Genomic DNA, 27,187 nt, shown 5'->3' with positions numbered 1-27,187 from the left:
AAGCATCACTGTAAAGAACAGGAGTAGGCAAAAGACATTCCTAACAGATTGTCTCTATTGACTGCAATAACAGAGCCTGGGATACATTTAAGACCACTGCCTGAAATAAAGCTCTGCGCATTCACACCTCTAAAATGAATTACACAATGGGGAAGAGACATCTTATGCTCTGTTGTTTCAGCTACCACTAGGGGCTGAAGCCATAGGTTACATCACAACATGACCAAAAATTCTGCCGCAAAGCCAGAGGAAAAAGAAACCCACACTCCAACTTTCAACTTCAAACAGCCAGCCAGCTCCTTTTTGAGCACAGCATGAATGAACATGATTTTGTCAATTTGTTCCATCTGTTCAACTTGTGTAGCTAAAACAAATTGTGGGATCTGCTGCCAGCACGTGTAATGATCACAGCCAACACCTATTCGCTCTTAACTGTTATTTTCCTCTTTGCCACCCGTTTCAAGAGGGTGCGGGGGTGGGGTGGGGGCAAAATACTTCACAGCACAAATTTGGATCAGATTTAGAACAGGAAGCTGCAGCCAAGCAACAAGGAGGTTGTGGGAGAACAGATGATGAACCGCATGTCCAAGGAGGGATAGGAAAAAGGAGCGGGGAAGGAAGGGAGAAGGAATCCATCGACCCACCTCACAGCTGCACTGAGCAGCCGTAATCAAAACCATCATCACAGCCCTGATAGGTTAGCTACAGCTATAAAGAGATAAGACTGGCTGGAAGAGAAAACATGGCCTAAATGACACAGCCTCAGGGTCTGGATGCTCTTTCACATTTACAAGCCCTCCCCTGTTTCCTTTAAAGTTGCCTCCCATGTAGAAAAGACACAATCGTAGTTCATTTCTTAACAGGTCTGAACAAAAAAGCAGCAAATGAGGCAAGGCTGCAAAATATCGAACACACATAGTCCTCCAGCACCTGGCCAGACACACAGAGCAGCTATTGAAATCTTGTTATTCTACTACCATCTATACAACTTCAAAGCATCTGCTAAGAAAACTTGGGTTGCTGGGAAAACTCAGAGAGAGAGAGAGAGAGAGAGAGAGAGAGAGAGAGACAGACAGACAGACAGACAGACAGACAGACAGACAGACAGACAGACTCACTGACTTTGGAAGTGAAAAAAATGCAAATCCTTCCTTCCCATAACGCCCCCCCCCTGCCCCCAATTCAAGTACATTAAAAGATAGTGAACATGGATTTATGCTACTGGCATGCAATAAATAAAACGTAACGGGATTCCTTAGGACATTAGTAAAATATTACTATTGTGTTAGTTTGCTGAGGTTTTCCCTTACCTTGTAACCAGTCTCTGAAGTAGTGCAACCACATTTTCGGAAGCTGCTTGTTTTCTTCCAGCAAAACATATGTCACATTGCTAAACCTTTTGTGAAGTTCATAAAGTAAGTGTTGGATGTTGGGATAATCTGCTTTCTGGGTAACTATGTACATGTGGTAGAATGAGAAATACTTGAACTGGGAAGCAATGAAATCGTATTCCCGGGTTTCCCGTGGTACAATGTCCGTAAGATCCAGTCCATCCCTCACACAGGTAGTTCCATAAAGACTGAGGCCAAGCAAGCCCAGAAAAAGAAAAATGACTATGATCTGAAATAGAAAAAGAATCTCTTAATGAAAAAAATGGCAGCATTTAGAAATCTCACACTACAGAATCTGCTTAAGGCTTGCAAAATTCATAAGGAAAGCATAGAACCACTTTTCCCAGCATGCACCCCTATGGCTTATATACAATGGGTTGGAAGGTCAGTGTGATTTCCCATGCCGTCTTAACCATTCTCAGCAATGCCAATATTTTGATTGGCTGATGTGCCATCACAGTATGGTCGGATGCTTCAGTGGCTCATGCTTTGTACTGACTCCAATTAATTCCTGTTGGGCTGTACTCTAGCCATAGGAAAGGCAACATTCAAGCTTGGGTCTCTGTGCCATGTTGCTCTAGTTTGATGGGCACCTTACTCCATGGCACTCTTTTTTTTGTTTGCAAAAGATTTTACCTGGGAGTTGCATTAAAAGTACAGGGCATAATGGGCTTATTGTTATAGTGTCAGGGGACTCTTCCTATCACATGACTGCGATGCCACACTGCTAGCAATTCAATGGGTGCCATGTTGCTACTTGGGGGAGTTAAAGGTAGATTCAAGGTATTTGTTTGACATGGGGCCATATTCCAGAAGTCATGCATCAGCTTGACCACATTGAAACATGTGAAAATAGTAGTGTGGCTGAGAACGGTGATACTTTGAGGGTCTGAAAATGGAACCTCAGTCAGCCTACTGTTGGGGAGAAGGGAGATAACATGAAGAAAATTAAAGGAAGAAGCCATGATAGATAGGTGATTAGCCACTGCTTAAACAACCATTTCTTATCGTGATGTCTGAATGCAGCCTTAGAGGAACTAATGAAGGATCTGGAGGTGGACTTTCATTCTGGATCTTTAGGAACACAGCCAAGTTGTATTCCATCTTCCAGAGATACCAAATAATGCCCCTTTGGTCAGCTGAATGGGCAGCAGATATAATCAACCTGTAGTCAAAACAAAGGTTTTACCTTGGCTTTCGGTTTTAAAAGGAATGGAGCATACTTCTTTTCTGCAAAAGATGAGAGTGTCCATTTCGTGCAGGCTGGCTCAAGACAATGCAGTGTAGAGTCTGAGAACTGGGAAAGGAGATCCCTGGTTGAGCTTGTGCTTTCTGGGCTTTGGCAGCTGAGGTTATCTTGTGTCACTGTGACTGGCTGCACTGATATTTCCGAACGAGGTTCTGCTGTCGTATAATAAACCTGGGTATGAGGATCATATTCAGTGCGCAGCTGGACTGTGGACTGCATTGTGATCTGAGTTTCATGTGCAAAACTGTGGCTGCTGTAGGGTGGTGGAGGGCTGTAGCGTGTGTTGTCACTGGCATCTGTGTATGCCTGAGGCTCAATCTGAATCACTCTGCTGACACATGGGCTGAAAGAAAAATGGTGGGGAAAACCTTCATGCTCACTGACACTGCAGAAACAACAGCTGTGGAAGATTATTTCTTACAATATCATTAGAGCCAATTTAACAATCAATGGATAAATGAAGTATGGGTGAAATGTTCTATTTTGCAAGCAAAAGATGATAACAATGTACAGAAAAAACCATGCAATTCAAAACCCACAAACTTTTAAAAAGAGCTACGAAGTGTTTAAACTTACTTTAGGTAATTGGCTTTCCAACCATTACATTTAAATAATAGTATTAATGATCATAATTTAAAAACAAACTCAAGATTCATCAGTATTATGAAAGATTCCACTTTAAAAAATGACGGGCTTTAATTTAACTCTCGGCTTCAGTTGCCTTTGGTTCTTACGCTTCATATAAAACAATTTCCCACAGAATTTCACCGTTAAAAGAAACAGTTTAAAAGAAACAGTTGGTACTCAATTATATTTGACAAGCAAACCTTGTGTCCAGATTTTGTTACATGTATATGGAATATGAAATTACACTTGGACATGCTTTCCCGTTTCTGTACATTGTGTGTAAATAGCTAAAAAGCACATGTGCAGTTATCACACATGATTTGTGTATGTGATACAGATGTAACTTTGCTACCTATAGCCAAATCAGAAGTTGTGAAAACCATAATACTTTCATCCTGAAAAGCTAATCTGCTAGCCTTGTACAGAACTGGAAAGAAAACTCATTTTCACAAATTCCTCCATGCAGTAAGTGTTGTCCAAGGATAACTGATCCAATGCATCGATGTATTCAGTTGGGCAGTTATAAATACCTGAATATCTCTACTTTATCTGAATATTTAATTTGGGACAAAATTTTATCTGCATTCAAATCTTCCATCAATTAATCAAATAAAGTTTGCAGCATTTGGGAGAAAATCAGAGCACAGATTCCCAGAAATCCGCAGAAGCTATTTGTAATAAAGCTCAGTACTAGACCCAGCCAGAGTCTATGGAATCGGAACAGCGCTGACAGTATTAAAATTCAGTCTCTAGTCCTGGTCACAATATAGTGAATGCACATACATCCTGCATGTACGTTCATACATCTACTAGCAACAAAGTCCATTGTGGGGGGGGGGGGGGAATACAACGGGCTCTAGAAAGGGCAGTGTAGGCAGGCAAGGCATTGCTGCCACCGCCACACCCCAATCCGGTTGAAGGGAGAGCTGAGCGGGCGGGCCTGGCATTGCACTCTCCGCTGTGCCCTGATCTGAGTGGGGGGAGGGCAGGGCGGCCAGGCCTGGCATTGTCCTCTTCCCAGTGCCTCGATCTGGGCCAGGGAAGGGCAGCAGTGCCAGCCAATCGTGGCGGGACAGGACTGGGAGGCGGGCCTGTCCCTCCTGCCACCTCCTCACCCGAACTGGGCAGCTGAGGGCTTGGAGGTGGGTGGGCCCTTCCCTCTGCTGGCCAATCCTGGGCCTAATTCCAGCCGCTGTGGAGCCTGGGAGCACTGCTGGGTGGGGGTGGACAGGGCCCTGGAGCACTCATGTGCCCTGCAGCCACCCGATTCAGGCCGAATTGGGCAGCTGCAAAGCCCGGGAGCACTACTGAGGGGGCAGAAAGGGCCATGGAGCACTTCTGTGCCCCACAGCTGCCCGATTCAGCCCCCATTCGGGCCTAATTGGGCAGCTGTGGAGCCTGGGAGTGCTGCCTGGGGAGACAGAAAGGACCCTGGAGTGCTCCTGCACTCTGCAGTGGGTCGAATTGGACCTGCTTTGGGCTGAAATCATCTTACTGCGGTGCACAGGAGTGCACTGCGCAATCAGGGAGCACACCTGGGGAAGTGTGTTTCCCCCCTCCCCCTCTCATCGGCCTGGCCTGAGAGGATGGAGGCTAGGTCTACCTGCCCTGTAAATCTATGGCAAGTACATCTGGGCTCTGTGGGTCCAGAGGCCAGGTCCACTCATGTTGCAAAGCCATGGCAAGTAGACCTGGCCACAGCTCCAGGGGCCAAGTCTATCAGCCATGCAAAGCTATGGTGGGTAGACCTGGCATCTAGTGGTCTGGAGACCAGGTCTACTCACCTTGCAAAGCCATGGCAACTAGACCTGGCCTCCGCAGGTCTGGAGGCCAGGTCTACCCACCTTGCAAAGCTGTGGGCAGTAGACCTGGCCTCCAGGGGACAGATGCCACATGCTGTGCCCCCTCCACTGCAAATTGAGGCTGACAGGGCAAGGCTTGGGAGGGGAAAGCACAGGCAAGCTGTGCTGCCCCCCATGGTCCCCCCACCAAAAATCGAGGCTTGGGAGGGGGAAGCATAGGCAAGCCATGCTGCCTCCTGCTGAAAATTGAAGCTTGGGGGAAGGCTTAGGTGGAGGAATCGCAGGCAAGCCACGTTGCCCCCCCCCACATCCCCCCACCAAAAATCGAGGCTTAGGGGGGAAAGTTTGAGAGGGGGAAGCACAGGCAAGCCACACTGCCCCCACCATGCCCCCTCCTCTCCGCAGCAGATGGAGGTTTGGGGGGAGGGGAGTGCAGCTCAGCCAGGTATGCCCCACGCCGGCTGGCCCAATCGGGGCTGGGGAGGACAGAGCTGATCTGTGGGCCCTTCTGAGGCCACAGAGGCTCACCATGACTGCTCCTGTGCCAGGATAAACGGGTGAGTCATCTTGAACATGCTTACCCTTTTATGTAGTAAGATTTGTAAGAAACAGCCAATGTGAGTTCTATTTACAAATGAACCCAGGGAACAGTACCTGGATAAATGTGGGGTTTCTTTACATGCTGAGCTGTACATGCAGCGAACATAACATGAGAATTACTCAATATGTGAATAAAGAAAAATGAAATGTACATTGTACACAGACTGTATGTATATTCACTGTATCTTGGGGGCAGAGCTACTGAGTCAGCGGCCCAATGATTCCACCATAAAAAGACAGAACAGAGAAGTCAATGTCAAAAACGCCTTTTCAAAGGAATAGCAATAAATACCATCTTACATATACTTTTTTTCATTTCTGTGAAAAATATCTCCCTTAGCCCTTCTTCATTTGATTCTTTTAGTTATGCCACAATTTAAGATTTGTGACATGTTCTATGAAGTAATCCAACAAACTCACTTTGTAAAACAGCAGAATATATCCAGTCTCCGATCTTCACGACGATATAGATCCATACTCAAAATAGCAGGGAAAATTAACAGGACCATGGCAAAGTTGAATACTACCACCACAGCAGCCTAGAAACCAAAGAAAGATCATTTGACCCAGCCTGATGCATTACAAAAAGGAGCCTTAGAAAAGTAAAGCAAATCAATACAACAATTCCCATTTGGCACCCTGTTTGTCACAACAGCTCATTCTTTAGTCAGGGTTTTGCTGAAGAGTAAAATGAGCATTAAAGATTGCTATTTCATTATCGGGAATGTACTCAAATTTGAAAGGCTAATTTACTGCTCCCTTAGTCTTTCAGGAAAGAGATCAGCTGATCTATGATTGATAAACACCCCCACACACAAAGTATGCAAGGTCATAGTCAAGAAGACTTCAGAATCTCCTTTTGATCCTTGCTGGAAAGGATTGATTATTTCAGGGGAACAAACATCTGTTTTACTAGCTGAGCCTTAAGGTTTTTTTACATAAAAGATTTGGAAGGGTCAGTTAAGATCTGCCCCCTACCTCCCACCATGATCCCTGTTTTACACCTGTGCCTTCTTCCTGAAAATCTCTGTCAGGGTCTCTAACAACTATTGAGACCCTCGTGAGTCTCGTCTCATCTGAGCCTTGGGTGATTTCAGTTACTATTAGCCTCTGCAAGTGTAGTTACTCTGAAGGAAAGTGCTTGCAAAATGCCCCTAAAGCATGAAAGAACCACTAAGGGGAACCCACCGATTGTCTTAGTACAATTATGCACCCACATAGGGCAAAAATATTTTTAATCAACCGTTTAAAGAAAATTATGCATGAAAATACATCTTGAGGTCTTGTTTTCGTTAAGGATTTCGTTACTTTGAAGGAGAAAGCAATTTTAAAAGATCCTAGAGAGCCCTGTAATATTCCATCCTCCTACTGCTTAAGAAAAGTATTCCTTATTTCACACATATTTTTATTAAATGTCTGAGATAAAAAACAATGAAAATATAAGCTTCTGTTATATGCACAAATTAATTATAAGCTAATAAATCCACACCTCTGATACTCTGGGCAAAAACATGGAGGAAAAGTAAAGTTAATAATCAGAATCGCATTTATACACCTCAGTTCCAATGACAAAAAGAATTCGCTTACTCTTTTAAAGCAATCTTTAACAATTCTGAAAGATATGTATTTATCATCTATTCTCTGCTCCCTAATGGGAGCAGTTTACAACATCACAGCAGCTTACAACATGATTCTTCCTTCTTCCATTTTATCCTCACAACAACCACCTTATGAGGTGACTGGCCCAAGGTCACCCAGTCAGCCTCCATGGCAGAGTGCAAATCTGAACCTGAGTCTCCCAGATCCTAGTCTGACCATCTAACTTCATTATACCATGCTGGCTCTCTACCTCATACTGTAGATCAGGAACTGAGGCACAGTCAAAGCACACAGGGACTTAGAACGGGACCACAAGTGACGCCTGACACAGGTTGGACACTTGCCAGCTTCCCTCAAGTTTTGATGGGAAATGTAGGCAGCTTGGCCTACATTAGGATGCAAGACTAGGATGCCTACATTTCCCATCAAAACTTGAGGGAAGCTGACTAGTGTCCAACCTGTGTCAGGTGTCACTTGTGGTCCCGCTCTTAGTCATCCCACTACATCATCTTCCAAGATGCAGTTGTGACAGGGAAATGCAAGACTAGGATGCCTACATTTCCCATCAAAACTTGAGGGAAGCTGACTAGTGTCCAACCTGTGTCAGGTGTCACTTGTGGTCCCGCTCTTAGTCATCCCACTACATCATCTTCCAAGATGCAGTTGTGACAGGGAAATAAGTTAATTACATGAGATTTTAATGGGCAACTAGGAGTTGGAGAAAAGCATTAAGAAGGTAGTTTTAGGTGCTAGGTAGGAATGCAGAAACAACCCAACCTGCTTCACACATTACATTCTATGGGCAGTAATGAATAAGTCACAGAGTCAAACAATTTTACCAGACATAGAAGGGCTGGGGGAGAGGTATTGGCTAATCACTGCTTTTGATTATTGTTTAATTAAGAGAAAGATCTACTCTTCATTGTGAAGTCTTTTCCTCCTCCTTTTTCTCTTTTGTCTGTTTATTTATTTATTTCATTTACAGCCTGCCTTTTTTACTGAGACTCAAGGAGGATTACAAAATAAAGTAAACAATTGAACCAGAAAGCACAAGACATCTAGTAATAATGCAACAGGGCTAGGATTACAAGTATTAGGGAACAATGCAAACAGAAAACTATGTAAAGCCTGACATACCATAACAATGCCAAAAATGGATTACAAAAGTAAAAGACAGTGCAGTAAAACCAAGATGATACATACAACAAATACTGCAATAGACAATCTTAATCCTTAATAAATGTGCCCTCCTGGACTGTTCTATTGTATTACAATTCTAATCCCTTCATTAAAATGCCCTCCTGAACATTTCTGTTTTGTATATTATGCAGAATGACAGATTTGTAGGAGCCTTCCTGATCTCCTCAGACAGGATGGCACAAAAGGCAGAAGCCACAACAGAGAATGCACATGTAGGGGGTTGCTGTGGTATGGATCCATGTGGCCAGACTGGCCTGGTTAAGGTAGGGAGCCATTTTCTGGGCTAAATGAAGATGGAAGAAACCATTTTTTTCAGTTTTGTTAACTTGTTTCTCCAGTAATAATGCTGGGTTCAGTATTACCCCAGGCTCTCAACTGAGTCAGTGAATGTCAGCTTGACCCTATCAAAAGTGGGAAGCACTCCTTCAAGACCTTAGCTTTCCCAGTTACCATGATCTCTGTGTCCTCAGGAGGATTCAGTTGTAACTTGTCCACCCTTTGCCATTTAAACATAGCAGTCAAGCAGTGATTCAGGACTTATTATACTGCATCTCTGGGGGATTTGGGAAAAGAAATAGAGAGCTGATTGTTGTTAGCATATTGATGACAACCTACGCCAAAATTCTGAATGATTTCTCTCAAGGGTTTTACACAGAGATTAAATAGCATGGGAAATAAGACAGAGTCCTTTGGAGCCTGACAGGACAAATCCCACATTGATGACACCTGGTCTCCAATGACGACCCTCTGAGTCCAGTCCATGAGGAACAATTTAAACGAATCCAATGTGTTTCCCTTAATCCCCATTTCTATATCCAACTGCCTGAAAAAGATGGCAAGGTCCATGGTATCAAAGGCTGTGGATAAATTCAGTAAATGCAACGAAGAGGCAGCAGGGCCCTTGTCTACATTCAAACATCAATTAAAGCAACCAGCACTCTCTGTCCCATAGCCTGGTCTGAAACTAGACTGAAAGGGGTCTACAACAGACAACATCCAGGGCCGGCGGCACCATTGAGGCCGTGAGGCAGGGGCCGCGGGCACCGCGGGGGCAGAGGGGATGCTGGAGGGGGCCCCGGGGACGGAGGCGCACGTCCTGCGCTGCTGCCGGCCAGCCTCATGCCGCTGCCGCTGCCCGCCCCCAAGCGGGCGCAGCAGACACAGGCCAGGAACGACAGGTGGCCGGGGCGGCGCACGGTGCACGGGTGACCTCTTCACTCCGCCCCAGCCACCTGCCAGCAGCGCTGCGTGATGATGTCATCATGTGATGACGTCATCACACAGTCCGGGACTGCACACGCTCTCGCCTCCAGCGCTAGAAACCCTGGCGCCGGGGCTGACAACATCTTATACAGAAAGGGCAAATTAGAGACTGGGAGAGAACTGGCCACATCCTTTTTCTGTGTCAATACAGTAATGGATAGATAATTCACCTTCTGGTGAATTATATTACTACCAGCATCCAAATCAGAATGTATTTGTAAGATTTTTCTCAGCCAAAACTTCACAAAGTGTCACAACTATTCATAAGATCCTGAAAATTTAGAGTTTCAGACTTTGGGCTCAACAAGTGTCAAAATTCTGTAAACAAATGAGCTGGGTGCAAATTAGCTGATGCCATGAAAGCAAATAAGTAGGATTTCTTTGCTGCTCTCACCACTACTTCATAGGTCCTCCAATGCTCTTTTTTCCACCAATGTCAAACTAGATGTCTCCTAGTCTTCTTTAGATCATCCAGCGTCACAGTTTCTACCAGCAGACCATTTTAACCCCTCCTCCACCCCTGCTGAGCATTAGACATGGGCACAAATTGAACAAATTTCATCATGAAACAGGCTGTTTCGTGTGTCACGAAACAGTGTTTTATGGGGCCGCAGTTATCATGAAATTATTACGAAATTCACGACTTTTTGGCCTGTTTCGTTAGCTTTGTGAACGATTTGTAATTGCAGACAGGCTGACACCAATCCATTGATTCCCTAGGCAACAATGGGCCCAGACCTTTTGTTGCCAATGGAAACCCCAATCATAACCCACTTACCCTTGATTGGCAGCTCTCCTAGTCATCTGGAGAGCTTCCATCCTGCCCTATACATCCAGGAGCTGGGGGTCAATCCCCTAGGCAACCAAGGAGGTGGACCTTCTGTAGTCATGGGCACACCAATCTCACCCCTCCAAACCCTGTTAGGCAGGTCTGACAGCCAACCACAGACCTCCTGTTCTGATCTATGTCAGCGTTTTGCTGGGATTGGAGTGGGAGAGTGTGTGGAAGGATTTGGGATTGTGCTTTTGGCTGCTGCTGCTTTAAAGAGACTGAAAGAAGCCTCTTTTTCCCCAGCTCTTGGCCTTGCTGTGGGGTGAGGGTGCCTTTTTTGCTCCACTCCACCCCTCACTCTGTTTTCCCAGCCCAGCTCCACCACGGCTCCTCCTCTGATCTAGCAACTCCCGGTCCCTGTTTCAGTCATGCACTCTGGCAGCACTTCAATTCTTTAGTTGGGTCTCAGTATGGCAATCCTAACTTTGGAGTATAAAACACCTAACCCCCCTGCCCCCCCACACCATTTCAAAAGTGGTTCTGTATCACGACCTGCCGTGACAAACCTGCATGGTGCACCAAAAAGAGGCCATTATTTATGAGAAAATAGCAGGGTACAATTTTCTTTCAAGCCATCCTGGGAAAATACATTCATGCTCCCCCCACCCCCAGCTGCATCTGGTTTGGCCCTGATTTAGTCAATAAAGCATGACAAAGCACAAGAATGATCTGGTGTTCCAATGGACTGAGGCTGTACTAGATAATGGCCTGTAACTCTGTAAACCTGATCTGAGTATCATACATTATTACCTGTTACTGAGTTATTTCATCTTATATCAATTTATAGGGATGGGAAGAAAAATCCAATTAAAAATTAGGATGATATCAGTAATACAATAAACTCTTAATGCACATGCAAAAGATTACATGTTTGTGCACAGATGCCCCAGAGAACAGTACCCTTTATTACTTCAGAACAACACATATTTCTCTTGATTATAAGAAATGTATCTGCAGGGTGAAAAAAATCAGCAATTAAGGTTCTACACCTATGGAACATATGCAGCTATTTGTGGCATGATGCAGAACGCATACTTAAGGACTCTCTGAAAAGCGCTGTAATTGCTCTACAGTCAGGGAAGAGCAGAAAGACTGATAATGGAAGAGGGAGGGGAATGCTGTCTCTCCTACTTTCACTGGGCCACAGAATCTGGGCATGGGTTTACAACATGCAAAAGAGATCAAAAGAAATGCTTGCCTTTATGCAAGAGTAAGAAATCCTTTTCAGCGCATTGCTTAAAGAATGCTGTACTCAAACCTCTTTTTTTTTTATAAAAAAACCCCACAATAGTTGCAACAGGTATTAAGAAAAATTGTAATTCTTGCTTCCTCTAGTTAGGTCAAGGATCAAGTAGAGTGAAAAATGATTAGTGATCCAGACAACAAGAGAAGAAAAATGACTGCTGAGAAAGTACAGTTACCAAAGCCTTTACCAAGGTCAGAGTATGCTATAAATCGTTTTTGGTTGGAACAGTGCCAGAGGAGAACCTCCCAAAGCTCTCTTTAAAAGAGTTCCTCTCTAGCAGAAACAGCAGCCATCAATACCTTTTCATTTAGTTTTCAGAAAAATATGATTTTAAATACAAAGCAGAAAACATAGCCCACACACATACAAGATGGATATTACTATTCATGGAACTGTTTGTCTCTTACATGTGAGGAGGGGAGACAGAAAAAGAGACTGACACATAGGCTCTGTTATAGAGAGATTAGCTATGGAAAAGTAAGATGATGTGCACAGTGAGACTCTGTTTTATCAGTGAAAAAAGAGGGGAAGCCTCAAACCCATGGGGTTAGCTGTCACACACAGCAACAGAAACCTTGTGCTACCAAGGGCAGATACGTGAGAAGATGTTTCACAGAAGACAAAGCAGAAACTTTTACAAACATAGGTTTCTGCATTCAAATGCATTTTGCTTATTGAAGTCACTACTGTATTTTTCATGACTCATAGACCACATGAGAAGCAAGGCAATACAACAGCAACAACAAAACCCAAGCTGCAGCTTCAGGGTGAGGAGGGCATGCCTTCTGCCAAGTTGGTTTTTCTTGGATTCTCCAGTTCTGCTGGACTTTGTTAATTCTTTTTGGGAGGCTTTGGTCAGCGGCTGTTCTCGTGTGTTTGCTAAGGCTTCTTTGTCCTGGAAAAGGCCTGGGATTCCTCTGCCCCATAGGACACAGTGGACAATAGGTGGGGGGCCTCGTTCAGGGGCATGTAGCACTAGACCCCTTGACCAAATCTTCTTCAAATTTGAGGGGAGGAGGCTTTAACTGATACTTATTCTACTGCACTTTTGGTGCAGTTTTCATAAAAAACAGCCCTTGGGGAATAGGGAATAATGGACACACAGTTATTTTCAGAATCCTGAAAATAATCCAGATCCAAATATAAAACAGGTATTTTTGGACCCAAATATTGAAAATACCAATACCAGAATCCACCCCCATCCCCAAATTGGTGCATAACTGTACTCTTCATTAGTGGGCTATTTGGTTAAGGTGATGAGTACATGATCCATGTTTGACAACAGCATTTTCTCAATTTTAAGTATACGCCTAGCAATGGTATGTTTTCCAAACACCTATGATTAAGAATTCACAGTAAACCAGGATGTAAATCCCAAAGTCTGAAGTAGGTTTGCAAACAATTGTTTGAACAATGTGAGTCATTACATCTGAAATGTATATGGGAAGATCTTAGTTATGCCACAGTTACATTATTACTGGATCTTTACCAGAGTTTAGGCATCTAGCCATGACTAGTGCTATCCATATATGGGGAAGTTGGACTCCATCATGGTGCCACCCAGCTAAGTACTACTCAAATTAAAGTATTATGTCTGTATTACATCAAAGAATAACAACTACTGTTATTTATTTTTAACTATTATATTTATATACTGTCCTTTTTCTCAGTATGGTACTTAAAGTGTCATAGGTGGGATTTCCAGATCTGCTATTGAACCAACCCAAACTTCCTGCATTCGCTTCAGCAATGCTGCCATATCATGTGCTTTTCACACCATATTCCTGGGATTATTCCATGAACTACATAACATGAAATTATTTGCTGGACAGCTCCCATTAAGTAAAACCCTGGAAAAGTATAAGAAAGCATGGCTAGTTCTGCTCCTAAAGGTCTGCTTTCCTAATTTTTCTACAACTCCTGATGCAGATAAGCCCACAAACATTACAGTGATTTGCAACAAAGACAATGACAGGTTGTGATCTACTAAACCTATCTGTAGGGGACAGTTTTATTTATAATGCAAGCCTTGTAAATACAACAGATAAAATAGCATGTCCTACTCCCTGTGTGCAGGCATTTAATATATCTTTCTTGTAGACAGATAAAATTAATAAAGCTTTTTTGGATCAAAAAATCTGATCCCCTCCATAAAGTTCCCACCATACTGGATTAATCCAGGCTTCCTGGGTCACGAGAATGTGTCGATGTAGTTTATCTGGATTTCAGTAAAGCTTTTGACAAGGTTCCTCATGATGTTCTGATGGGTAAACTGCTGAACTGGACTCTAGGATGGTTAGATGGATAGGGAACTGGCTGGATAACTGCACTCAAAGAGTAATTGTCAATGGCATTGTGTCTGACTGGAGGGAGGTGTGCAGAGGAGTGCCACAGGGCTCAGTTCTGTGCCCAGTGCTTTTCAATATTGTTATATATGAACTGGATGAGGGCATGAAGTGATTACTTATTACATTTACAGATGACACCAAACTGGGAGGAATAGCAAACACCCTAGAAGACAGGGATAGAAGTCAACGAGCTCTGAACACACTGGAAAAGTGGGCAGATTTGAATAAGATGCGATTTAATATGGATAAGTGCCAGGTTCTCCGCCTGGGTAAAAAAAATGCAAAACCTGCATATTGGATGAAAGATACACTTCTGGGTTGCAGTGTGTGTAAACGTGACCTTGGGATACGGGTGGATAGGAAGCTAAACATATGCAAAATGCAGCAGCAAAAAACACAAATGCAATCTTGGGGTGTATTAACAAAGGCATAACATCCAAATCGCAGGATGTCATTGTCCCACTATATACTGCGTTGGTCAGGCCCCACCTGGAGTATTGTGTGCAGTTCTGGAGGCCTCACTTTAAAAAGGGTGTGAACAAATTGGAACGGGTGCAGAGGAGAGCAACTAGGATGATCAGCGGCCTGGAGACCAAGCTCTGAGAGGAAAGACTGAGGGACCTGGGAATGTTCAGTTTGGAGAAGAGGAGGTTGAGAGGAAACATGATTACTCTCTTTAAGTATTTAAAAGGCTGTCAGAGTAGGGAAGGGAGCTGTTCCTGTTAGCAGCAGAGGGTAGGACTTGCAATAAGGGGTTTAAACTACAGGAGGGAAGGTACCAGCTGGACATTAGAAAAACTTCTTCACATTAAGAGTAGTTCAGCAGTGGAATTGGCTGCTTGGGGATGTGGTGGATTCTCCCTCATTGGCAGTCTTCAAGGAACGGCTAGACGAATGCTTGTTGGAGATACTTTAGGCTGTTCCTGCAGTGGGCAGGAGGTTGAACTAGATAGTCTGTAAGACCCCTTCCAACTCTATGATTCTATGAGTCTGTGATTCTAATCATATATCAGCAAACAGTAAACATTCTCTCACTCATTCTTCCAGATGGCCAAATGTCCTACTAAGTGATAATAGGTAAGAAACTGCTCCATTCTGATAGAAGAATTTTTTCTCCCTTCCCATAGGCGTTACTTATTAGCTTGCTGCTTAGAAGAGCCAGCTTCCCTATTGGCTGGTTCTAATTCTACTAGTGACATAGAGTTCAACCCCCAAGCTCTGACTGGCCAAACTGATTCCAAAATAAAATTCGACTTCCAAAACTGCCCATTTGAAAAAGAGCCATTTCCTGTGATGATCAGAGAGAATCACCAGTACTGTTCACTATTATTCCAAACTACTGTGAGTACATGAATCCTAGTTGGTAGAATCTCTAGTCTTTGAGGACAGTCCAACAAACTACTATCAATGCAGAGAAATTTTAATTATATCCCTCTCTAGTTTTCTTTCCTAAACTACCTGTAATTGATGGTGCCTTTTTCTCTATTTTAGTAACAGGAATCAATGTATCTCAATGTGGCCAAATCTGTGGATACTCAAAATCAGGAGATTTGAGCCAGAAAAGATAGATCCTTCTACAAACCTAAGGAAAGCTCCAAATTTGCATAAAAATCTGAAATCTTTTAGACTAGGATCTGCAAGACTAAAATTTGAATCCCCACTCTAACATACTTGCTGGGTGACCTTGGGCCAATCACACACCCTCGGCCTAACCTACTAACTAACAGGATTGTTGCAAAGATAAAACAGAAGAGAATGATGTAAGCCACTTTGGCTCCAAATTGTGGAGACAGACAGGGTATAAATGTAGCAAATAAATAATAAATATAATTAAAGATGGGAAGCAAAGAAAAGGTAGATTGGTTGTTGGGTGGGAAGGAGAGAAGGAAGAAGGTAAAGTTGATGATACAGAGGCTGTTAGGAGGGGGGAAAGACAGTGTGGGGAAAGAGATACAGGAGGAAGTGAGGCGCCCCTCATAAGTTCTTGCAGGTTCTTGATCGTGCAAGCAACAGGCACTGTGCAACTCAGCCAGACTTTTTCCAGGAAGACGCTGACAGGGGTAGGAAAGGAGGGAAAATTGCAGGCAGGAGGGGAGATAAAAGTAGATCAGGCTGGAGGATGGGAAGGAGAGAAAGAGGCAAAGAAAAATGAGAAGCTTGGGGAGGGGCTTTCAGGGAAGAGAATGAGGAAATAGTGGGTAGGGAAAATGAAATGCCCCTCCACAAGTACGTGTGGCCCCCCTGCTTGTACTTTTTTATTGGGTGGTGGTGGAAAGAGTTCCAAGGTTTAAAAAGGATCTTACTTTGTAAAGTTACATTTAACATCCAATGTAAAAATGTTTAAATAATGTTACTTGCTTTAAGATTAGTGGGTACTGGGTGAGACTGGGAAGATTACAAATGCAGGAGGGGAATTTGGAAGACAAAGAGTCTCGAAATAGGTCTACCTCAGCGATCTCCAAGAAGGATTCCTACCTTGGAGAAGAAACAGCATGGGGGGTGCCACTTATTTACCTCTGTATAATATCCCAGAGGAAGAAATTTCAGTCAGCATATGCAAAATCCTGTATATAAAGCGATGCTCTTGAATTCTATCAGGTGGTTTGATTCATGACACTAATTATTTTATTTAAGATATTTATATTTCTAACCCAATTTTCTTTAAGATGGGACCTGTTGGCTTCTCTTTGAAATCCACCTTTGATCTCCATGCATAGCTTTCTAGCCCTCACTGCTGCAGATATCGAAAATATGAAGAAAATATTACTAAAGGACTGGAAATTAAGTAGGTAACACTTACTTAAGAAGCACACACTTCTTTTCTTGATTTTTAAAATTCCATATATCAATGCTGAATCAACTTTTAGTTTACATTTTAAAGTGTACCTTTTTAATAAAAGTATTGTGTTATAATAGCAACGTATCTACCAACTGCAATTTTTCCTCTACCATGTACATAAAAATACTAATCTAAAATATCTGAAATAAAGCGAGCCTTACAAGTTATGATACACCTCTGATATGACCCTATGTGCTGAACACATTGTTTGTATTAGCACTGATGTAGCTGTGATTAAAATCATTCCCAGACCAGGAATGATCAAGTGTATCATCATTATCTACTCATGGCTGAATGGAAGTTTCAGCAGTGCTGTCAAAGTCTAAGTTCAACACAATTGCCTGAACCATGCAGGCTTTCAATCACAGGTAGCAGGTAACATAATGTCATTATAAATAATTCTAGTGATATGAACATGCTTTATAAACTTACTTGGAGAGAAAATGCCCGTAAAGCAGGAATTGGAATTAAGGCAGCCATGAAGAAAGCAGTAACATTACTGATGGATGTAAGGGCCACACTTGCTCCGGTGCGTTTCAGACATTCTCCTGTTCTGTCCTGAAAAACCGGAGCAGCAGAAGACATGAAGTGTTAAATAGCATGTAATGAACAAAAGACACAAGCATTACACATTGAAAAGCTAGACTGAACACGCCTGCCTGCACAGCTACAGAGAACACAGATACTGATATGACTATCAATATCACAGCAGAATTAAAAATTCATGCACAAAATAAAATGTTGCAAATTTGGCAGGGACAATCAATCCAAGACTACACAAGGCTTAGGCAGAATGCAAAGCTTCAGCAAAATATTTCATTAATCCATCAGATTTTATTTTTAACAATTTTCAGAAATATCCCAAAGGAGGAGGTAGAAATGAGCACAATTATGATGGTCTCACACAGAAAAAGTACTCACAAAAGAATACGTCCATTATAAGAGAAAAAATAGGTTACGTTATGGAATTTGTAACAGTTATGATTGTTTATTTATAACGAAATATTCATATCTATCTCTGTACTGATTTCTGATCAGGCACACAAACTGTGTTTCGCCTCATGCCCACAGACACTATAACTCCTGAAGCAAAACAACAGGAGAAACCTCGGGGTGCTAGACCAATAAGCTGCCAGCAAAAAGAAACACCCATTGTTGTATGAAGTAGTTTTCCATCTGGATACTCTTTGACCTGGGTAAATAAGGTGACTTTCTGAGCTGTCAGGGGTGTCCCGTTCCCTTAGCCCTGCCTGTGACCTGCAAATCTGAAAATTTTCCTTCTCCACTCCCAGAACCAGGCAAAAGTGAAAATGTTTGGATAAGGATTGGCTTCACATTGGACTAAGAGTTCTTTCCACAGCAGCTCACTTATCCAGTATCTCCCTGTCCTCTCCAAAAACTTAAAAGAAAAATTTGCTTTAGTTGATTCCCTTTGCCAAGAAAAATGTCAGAAAGTGTAATGTGATAAAGTCTGCCTGCACCATTTCAGAAATATTTAATATATGTCTGGATAATGGAATGGCATTTTCTAGAGTTGAAAGTCTGCTTTGGACCTAGGCAAAGGCTCCCTTGGGGCTCTTAGAAAGACAATTTGGTTATTATGTAGAAAGCAGTGCTAGCACTTTCTTCCTTATTTAATAACCGATATCAAACTTTTATTATGGTATTACAAGTGACAGGGTCAGGAGGATTTTGAATTAATTATGTCAGCACAAGCCACCATGCATACCATTACAGCTGCAGATATGTTGATCCAATAGGATAGACAGATACAGACAAATGTGTGGGATACCTTTCTCAGACTTTTAACTCTTCCTGAACAATTGCCTACCAATATAAACCACATTAAAAGCTTTGTACTACAATAATTTAGAAAATATTAAGAAAATGTCATTCTCCAACCTGAGATACTATTTCCTGTTGGTTCTGGGAATGAGTTTTCCCCAAGTCAGGTAAGTAGAAAATTAGCAACCACAAGGATGTTATTGCCTTCCATAGCAGTATATAGACTGATTTGTTTGCCTAACAGCGCAATTCTAAGCGGATACATCCTTCCATGACCATTGAAGTCAGACTTAGAAAGATGTAACTCTGCTTAGGACTGCATTGTTTGGTAGCTGAAAGTATTACTTTGCGAGCACCTACAAGCAGGGCTTTTTTTCAGCGGGAATGCAGTGGAACGGTGTTCTGGAACCTCTTGAAAATGGTCACATGGCTGGTGGCCCCGCTCCCTGATCTCCAGACAGAGGGGAGTTTAGATTGCCCTCTGCACCGAGGGCCATCTCAACTCCCCTCTGTCTGGAGATCAGCGGATGGGGCCACCAGCCATGTGACCATTTTCTTCGAGGGCAACCCACTGAGTTCCACCACCTCTTTCCCAGAAAAAAGCCCTGCCTACAAGTATCCGGCATTCACACTACTTCAACAAACAAGTTTGAGGAAAATTTGTCTTCAGTCACTAATGTCAAAGAGGCAACCTCATTAGCTGCAGCAGAGATCTTCCATTTGTATACACAATGAAATCTATAACAAAGTTTTTCTCCATTCTTCAAAGTATTTAATAGGAATATAAGAAAGAGTTTATAACTGTGTCTTACCATGTTGTAACTGTCATCCATTCTTTGTACCACTATTTGTTCATTATCAGCCTGCAAATTCTAATTCCTCTCAATTCTGTTATGCTTTATTTGCCACAATCAGTTACTTCTGGTACTTATATAGCCAGCTGACAACTGGTTTAGATAGCATTGGCATTACCCATTAAAACAGTAATATATTTGGTTATAAAGCTCTAAAAAAATACCTATAGTTTTTTAACTGGTAAATCTTTGTATTAAAAATGGTTTTCATTAGTGATGACAAGTCACTTGGAAGCCATTTGTTGCTATTAAAAAGATCAAAAAATGATATAAAACTCCCCTTATCTAAAGGCATTTGATCCTAGAAATTTCACTTGGGACAAAAAGTAAAGGGGAAATTATTAATCCGAGACACCTGCATTACATGTATAATCTATCTTTGAAAGATTGATATGAGTTGCCACAAATCTTTCCCCTTTACCTCAAATGGAATTCTCTTGTTCTGCCCAGTTTCACTAAAAGCATGTGCCAAAAGGAAGACATCATCGACACCAACTCCTAGAGCAAGAAAGGGTAAAACCTACATACAAAGGAAACAAGAGTGGACAGTTATAGGAGGCTTATGATCAGTCACAAGCCTTGAATATTAATTAGGTAATATATCATACTGTATATTTTCACTCCAGAATTTCTGTTTACATCTATTTTTATTTAAAATATTTGTTAGGTTTATTCCACCCCTGAAGGAAATGCTTGAAATAACTCATTATCGTGAGGTAAATATAAACCACTAAAAACCATGAACACAATTATGTTGCTGCTAAAGCTCCCTACTAAAGTAACAGCAGAATAAACCAGCATTAAAAAATCTATTAAAATGCTTCATATATGTCCATCATGGGTGATATCCTAGGTCTGTTTGAATACAAAATATACATTACCTTATACAACCCATTATATTTTTTTAAGCAGATACTGTTTCTTCATTTGTTATCTTCTAATTAGGTGAGTGGAGCACATGAGTCAAAGGCTTTTTGCCTGGTTCAAAGCTCTGATGTTCTTGGAAGAGCATAGGCTTAAGCCCTTTCCCACATCCAAACCCAATACTTCAATGGTTATATAATTACAAAGATTAGACAATAACCAGTCCCTTTCAAAATTCCAAAATATGTTATAAGGCCTCCTTCTGCCACGTATCTTGCTGGATGCTTCCAATTATACAAATGAGTGCACAAATGCATAGAGTCGCTTTTTATAATCGTGATCTGACAAGGTCAGTATTGTCTACTCAGACTCACTGTAGGCTGTCCAGTAAAGGTCTGTAACATCACCTGCTACCTGATGCTTTAAATCAGTGAGTGTATCTGCACAGCATTGGAATCCACAACATCTCCGCATCACAGCAACCATTCATTTACTGGATTGTTCTGTCTACACAGGAAAATCCAGTTGAGCATGATACTACAATACAACAATGGTACAACATCCAAGGCTATGTGGATGTAGCTTGTAGATGCTAGTGACTGAACCTGGGGCTGTCTACATACAAAACAGATGCTCTGCCCTGAGTGACGGTCCCTCCCTCAAACCCACAGTGAAGCTGAAGTATTTCTACATGATCCCAGAAAAACATATCCTTCTTTCAGATCCATATCCCAAATAATCACGGGTAATATTTATTGTCATACTTTAAACATATTAGGAGTTAACAGCTTAGCAGCCAAAAACTGGTGCAGTTCTAATATCCAAACTTCAGTCCATTTGACATTTCCATGCCCCTCATATGACCAGGCTAACAAATGAACTGGTCTGATTTTTAATGTAACCATCACTGAATTGTTTGGTCATACCTGAGTTGTGGCAGCATTAAAGGAGATCCCAATCAACGAGCACAGACCCAATCCTGCAGCTACTGAGAGTGCAACTAACAAGACTCCTGCTAGCCCCACGGCACCCTGGGATTTAGCACAATCCCAACGCAGCATGGTTAAACAGGCATAGGCAAGCTGCAAACAAAGAAAGATAATATTTTTGGAAACCAAAAAAGAAGTAAGCCACATTTATTCCTAGCCCAAAGCTCCCCAGCAAAATGCACTTTACCAGGACACAGGCTTTGTTTTATGCTGCCTTGTTATTGAGCCACAGCTGTGGTTCCAGTGTCATGTTGCCGAGTCTTGTCCTGGGTGTGACCCCCCCCCCCAACTCTACAAAGTCTAATGAAAACAATTCTTCCACTATGTGACCAAAGAACCCTTCACTGGAAGTAACGGAGATCAAGCTCACAGCCCTGAGCATGCAGTGTATGTGATCTCCCTAATGAACCACAGCCCCTCCACCCACCCACCGAGAGAGAGAGGGGGGTGGAGGGAGGGAAAGTTGTAGCCTACAATATAGTTGTAGATCTGCTCAAACTACTACAAGAATGGTTTATACGATGGGCTGCTATAAAATAGTGCACAACTGCTTTATAAGGAACAAATAATTAATTTTACCATTAATAGGTAGCCACTGGCAACTCTGATAACGCTGACATCAGAAAATGATTTTAGGATGTCCTCCAGGGTAGTTGTAGTAAAGGAAAGGACCTTCTGAGTAGAGTTCTGTGCAACACTTTGGTGAACAACCTGTGAGAAAGAGATTGGAACAGCCATCTCATAATGGAGAACAAAACAAGGCATTCCTGCAGTAGATAATATAAACGCACACACATTTATATATTATACACGTGCACACACACACTTCTCCTCTACAGTGTGTGTCATTGACCCTTTGTTACATAATTGCTGTACTTGGTACAGAGACACAGCAGGCTGCAACAGATCAAATAAGAACGTGTGCCTCAGAGGGAAGAAAAATCAGCAACATTTAAAATAGTGAAACTGAAGAAGGCTCATAGCTTACTCGTGCCTGTTGCCCCCTTCCCCCCTCTTTCTCTATCCATTCGTCTACAACTGATTTGTTGTTATATCAGTTGTGCCTCTAATCTAAAACAACAAATTCTTAAGAGCAATCTTCTCTTTCTTCATTGGCTGGACATTTTAGAGGGGTCAGAATCAGCTCGGCAGAGGTCAATGCCTGGGAAACAAAGGCCAGATAATGTCACATGACCTCACCAATGGGACTGCAGCTGTGAACAGATTCTATGGCTAGCTAATGTTTTCCAGACACCTTTGCTGAATAATCATACTGACCAAGTGTTTTTTTAAACTAGCCTAGCTCTTTTAGCAAGAGTAGTTCACTGCCAGATCAACAAGTCAGAGAAACATACCACATTTTAAAATCTGTAAATTAAATAAGAAGCATGTTTCTCCCTATTGTTAGTCACATCAAGAATTCTAAATAAACCAGGAGTTCTAAAGCCAAGACATTGTTTTGAATTGGGGAGACTCCCAATCCAACTATCAGTTTGCTCTAAGAGGTGTTGGTGAAGGATTGGTATAGCCCAGGCAACATACACTAGCATCAGGGCTTTTTTGCAGGGGGAACACAGGGGAACAGAGTTCCGGAACCTCTTGAAAATGGTCACATGGCTGGTGGCCCCGCCCCCTGATCTCCAGACAGAGGGGAGTTTAGACTGCCCTCCGCGCCACTCAGCGGCGCGGAGGACAATTGAAACTCCCCTCTGTCTGGAGATCAGAGGGCGGGGCCACCAGCCATGTGACCATTTTCTCCGAGGGCAACCCTCTGAGTTCCACCACCTCTTTTCCCAGAAAAAAAGCCCTGACTAGCATTCTCTGTAAGCATTTTAAAATGGGCCTCCAGATATGCTTCTATTTTACCTCAACATACATCCTCTGCCAGGCTTCCAAAATTGCAGCTGCTTTGTCCTCATTCCAGTTGATGTGTGAAACGTAGTCATAGCCCTTGAAGTGCTCATACATTTGCTTGGGAGTCATTAACTGAAACATGGTTTGTAAAGCCTGAGCACTGCAACGAGAAGAGATAAAAGAAGAAAGAAGCATGACAGAAATATACTTCAAGATACCAAGCTCACTCATGGCCATTTCAAGGAACTTAGTTACCAATACTGGGAAAGCCCCCTTTACTGGAGAAACTGCTGCCGGTGGGGACAGCCAGTACGAGGTCAGATGGGCTTTACAGTATCTGACTTTGTAAAAGGCAGATTCATATGTTCAAAGCTACCTAAATAACTGGCACATGCCCAAGCTGAAATTTAACCAATGGCATTTCCTCTAAAATAAACCTAGTGCAGATTCTGGGGAAGTTGGAATGCTAGGATTTGGCTGTTTCCTGATTTTCCCTATTGCTGGGATAGCCAACTTCACTTTGTTTCAGGGACACTCTGTTCTCTAGATAGTGATCTGGGCCGATTCCAGATGACTAACCTTAAGGCGTTTCATGGCACCCTCTTCCGGATCGCGACGGGGAAAATGCGAAATATCGCGTTTCCTCGCGCGAGTTTTGCGCATCGTCGCACAAAACTCACGCGAGGAAACGCGATATTTCGCATTTTCCCCATCGCGATCCGGAAGAGGGCGGCATGAAACGCCTTAAGGTTAGTCATCTGGAATCGGCCCAGGTTGGGGGCCAGAACTATCCAAACACATCACTTCGGATAAGGTTCTAAAGATGGCATTACTGAGCACTTAAAGGTTCATAAAACACCCATGTGCCAAAATGAGAAGAGTCTGAGGAATCTGCCTTCTATAAGGTCTCCTGAAGAGTCAGGTGGCAGTAGCCCTTTGCTTTCCAAAACGTGCACAAGCTAAGAGCTAAACTGCACAAGACGAATTACCAGAGGATGCTCAAGTGGGAGACACAATGTTAGCTGGGAAGCGTAGTTTGAATCTCACCTCTCTCTACAGAGCTGACAAAGTTTGCTCCTCAGAGAGTTTTTTAATAATTGACAGAGCCTTCCAGGAGGCAAAGAGGGAATTAACAAACCCTCTGAGGAGTGATCTTTGCCAGTTCTGTAGAGAGGTGAAATTCAAACTACGCTTACCAGCTAACATTGCATCTCCATTCATTTGAGCGTCCTCAAATAATTCGTCTCATGTAGTTAGCTCTTAGATAACAGGGATGAAGTACTTTTTTTTCTTACAAATTTTTTTTTTGCCAAAATCTTGTAGTCCGTCATTTGACCATGTCTACTGAAGTTACTGTTTCACATCAAAACTAGCAATTTGCTTTTTTTACAAATACAGAAAGCACACGAAATGAATGCTTTCAAATGCTATGCAGCAAGACTGCAGGTTCAAGAAAGCAATGAAACGCTGAACGAGCGCTGTCTCATGTTGGAGCCCACCCACCCCCACCCGCAAGAGGCAGTGGTTTTCACAGTAATCATTTTATAAAAAGTAAACAAACAAGGTGAATCAGGTAGGAATTTACTTTAAGCCTCAGAACACTTACCTGACAAGTTTCCCTGTACCATTTTTAACTGTGCCACCAACAATCAGTTCTTCCTGCCAATGCATGTATTTTTTTGACAACCCATAACATCCTCCAGTTAAAACAACAGCCACATCGAGAGGCTAAAATATAAATAAAGAGGTTATGGAACCACAGAACTATAACAACCCACAAGATAATCAGGTTAAAGGGGCACTAACGTTAATTTGGAGACTCAAGAAAATCAAGTTTGCCAGTCCCTAGAAACCTGCACATTTACCCTGCTCCTGCAGCAAGCTTTGGCAAGCGTAAGGAAACTCAAAGAATACGCTACCCATTAAATCATGCTTTCCAGTATCAAACCTGGCAGTCAGGAATAACTAGGGATTTCTCCACTTTCCTACTGTCTAGGAAACAACAGAAAGCCAGAACCGATTCAAGCAGCAGAAAGAAACAAAGTGCAGCCTATCCATGTAGCCAGGCCACGGGCAAAATGAGTGATAGGAACTGTTCTTATCTACTGAAGCCTCAGAGTCTAATCGTTACTCTAAAAGCAGGATCCTTCTTTTACCGTCTATAGAGTAACCGATCTCATTCTTACTGCAGTGTCAAAGTTGTGCAAAGATGCAGATCTTTTGAAATATCATATAGTCTAATTCCATCCTTATATGATTAAGGCTGCCATTTTATATTTTCCATTGCCAATTATGTTGTTCATTACTGCAGCTGTGCAGAAAATGCTTGTGCTACAGACATCTAGTCGAAAATTTTCTAAAACTTCTTATGAGGCTTTCTTCTTTTTTATTTCTCATAATACAAATTACAAGGGAAGACTGAAATAATTTCAAGAGTTCAAGCATTTAAAAGTGTGTGAAGAAATGCTGAAAATTATATCATTCAACTCAGAAAAAGTGCAACTAGTTCGCTTAAAATAGTTCCTTTTAAAAGATATTAAAAGAATACAAATCTTGAAGTTAATTTATTGGAATGGCATAACAACAAAGGTAATTTATGACAAGATGTATACTCAGATTTAGGCTTGAATGGCTAATAAACTTCAGAGGTAAACTGATTTCGGTTATCAGACCAAGTGTTGCTACTGCAAAAAACACATCATGAAAACATAGTTTTCATGCTGTCTAGAATCTCCATTCTATGATGTCCCTTCCAAACAATGCTAGGAATAGTAGCTGCCCTATAAGTATAAAGTCTGACCCCACTGTTCTTTAATTCATGCAAAACTCCTATTGAAGCCTTACAATTAATGGCCAACTAGAATTGACTTGGATTGACCAACTGACTCAGTGAAGTGGAACAGCTCTCCCAGTGGACTGAATCCCTAGAGAGATGAACAACAGAATCTTATTCTTCAGTATACTTTTCCTTATTTTGGTGCAAATGTGTAAGCATAACAGCCAACACCCACCCCCCACCCCTACCCCGCTGCTATATACTAGATTTTCTTAAGAGCTGCTGGAATTGCTGCAGTTAAGGCCTCTTGGCCTAAGTTGTATAACACATAAAAATGAATGCTTTGGTTTCCTTCATAAAAGGCTGGGGTCAATTATTTGGAAAACTTGGAGGACTTCTCAAAATGCCATTATAACAGCTTACAGAGGAGCAGAGTAGAAATTCTAGAACTCACGGTGTTAAACAAACATAATCGCTCAGCAAGGCTTCTAGTATCAATGCTACCTCAGATGCTACACACTGTCCTTCACTATTCCATAACTATCACATCTTCCCTAGATTCTGTTCCAGCCCAAAGCCAACAATTCAAATTCTCCATCCTCTTCTAACAAATTAAAGCTTGGGTTTAAAAATAAAAAGTGTGGAGTTCCATTAACAAGAAAGGTGTTTTTTTTATTGCATTCCCACTCGCTGTGCCTCTTCATGCCCTCTGAAAAGTTGCTGAAAGAGACCACGGCTCATGCTTTTACATCCAGACATCCCAGGTATCTCCCACTAAAAGTTAGTGAGTGCTGAGACAGTTCTGGAATCCTGAAAAGTCAATCAGCCAGTTAGCGTAGTTACTGAGCCAGTAAGCCAGTTACTGAGCTAGATGGACCAGAGGATATTAGTATGGGGCAGCTTCTTGTGCTCATATATCATTCCTGAGTGTCCAGACATGTAGGACATACAGCCAGGGAGTTCTATGTAAATCAGAGGCACACATCCCTTGCAGGAAGGGAAATTATTTCTACTCATATAATGAGTGCTTTGGATCTAAGCTGCTGAAGCCAAAAGCCAATATCACAAC

The 27,187-nt window shown here is 42.3% G+C and overlaps 1 protein-coding gene across 1 annotated transcript in view; it reads right to left on the bottom strand.

Annotated features, from left to right (window-relative positions):
* Positions 1-27,187, bottom strand: part of PTCH1 (patched 1) — a 103,820-nt gene that overhangs the window by 32,176 nt on the left and 44,457 nt on the right. Inside the window, exons 7-15 of the mRNA XM_054987010.1 lie at positions 24,949-25,070; positions 23,355-23,502; positions 22,068-22,199; positions 21,426-21,581; positions 20,057-20,155; positions 17,429-17,554; positions 6,090-6,208; positions 2,581-2,983; positions 1,311-1,620 (exon numbers count right to left, since the gene is read on the bottom strand). Coding sequence (XP_054842985.1) covers positions 1,311-1,620; positions 2,581-2,983; positions 6,090-6,208; positions 17,429-17,554; positions 20,057-20,155; positions 21,426-21,581; positions 22,068-22,199; positions 23,355-23,502; positions 24,949-25,070 — 1,615 coding nt within the window. The remainder of the gene's footprint in view (positions 1-1,310; positions 1,621-2,580; positions 2,984-6,089; positions 6,209-17,428; positions 17,555-20,056; positions 20,156-21,425; positions 21,582-22,067; positions 22,200-23,354; positions 23,503-24,948; positions 25,071-27,187) is intronic.

The sequence above is a fragment of the Eublepharis macularius genome, chromosome 8, assembly GCF_028583425.1.
Source record: "Eublepharis macularius isolate TG4126 chromosome 8, MPM_Emac_v1.0, whole genome shotgun sequence".
Classification (NCBI taxonomy): domain Eukaryota; kingdom Metazoa; phylum Chordata; class Lepidosauria; order Squamata; family Eublepharidae; genus Eublepharis; species Eublepharis macularius.
The sequence above is the reverse complement of the archived record's forward strand: the minus strand, read 5'-3'. Positions and strand labels throughout refer to the sequence as shown.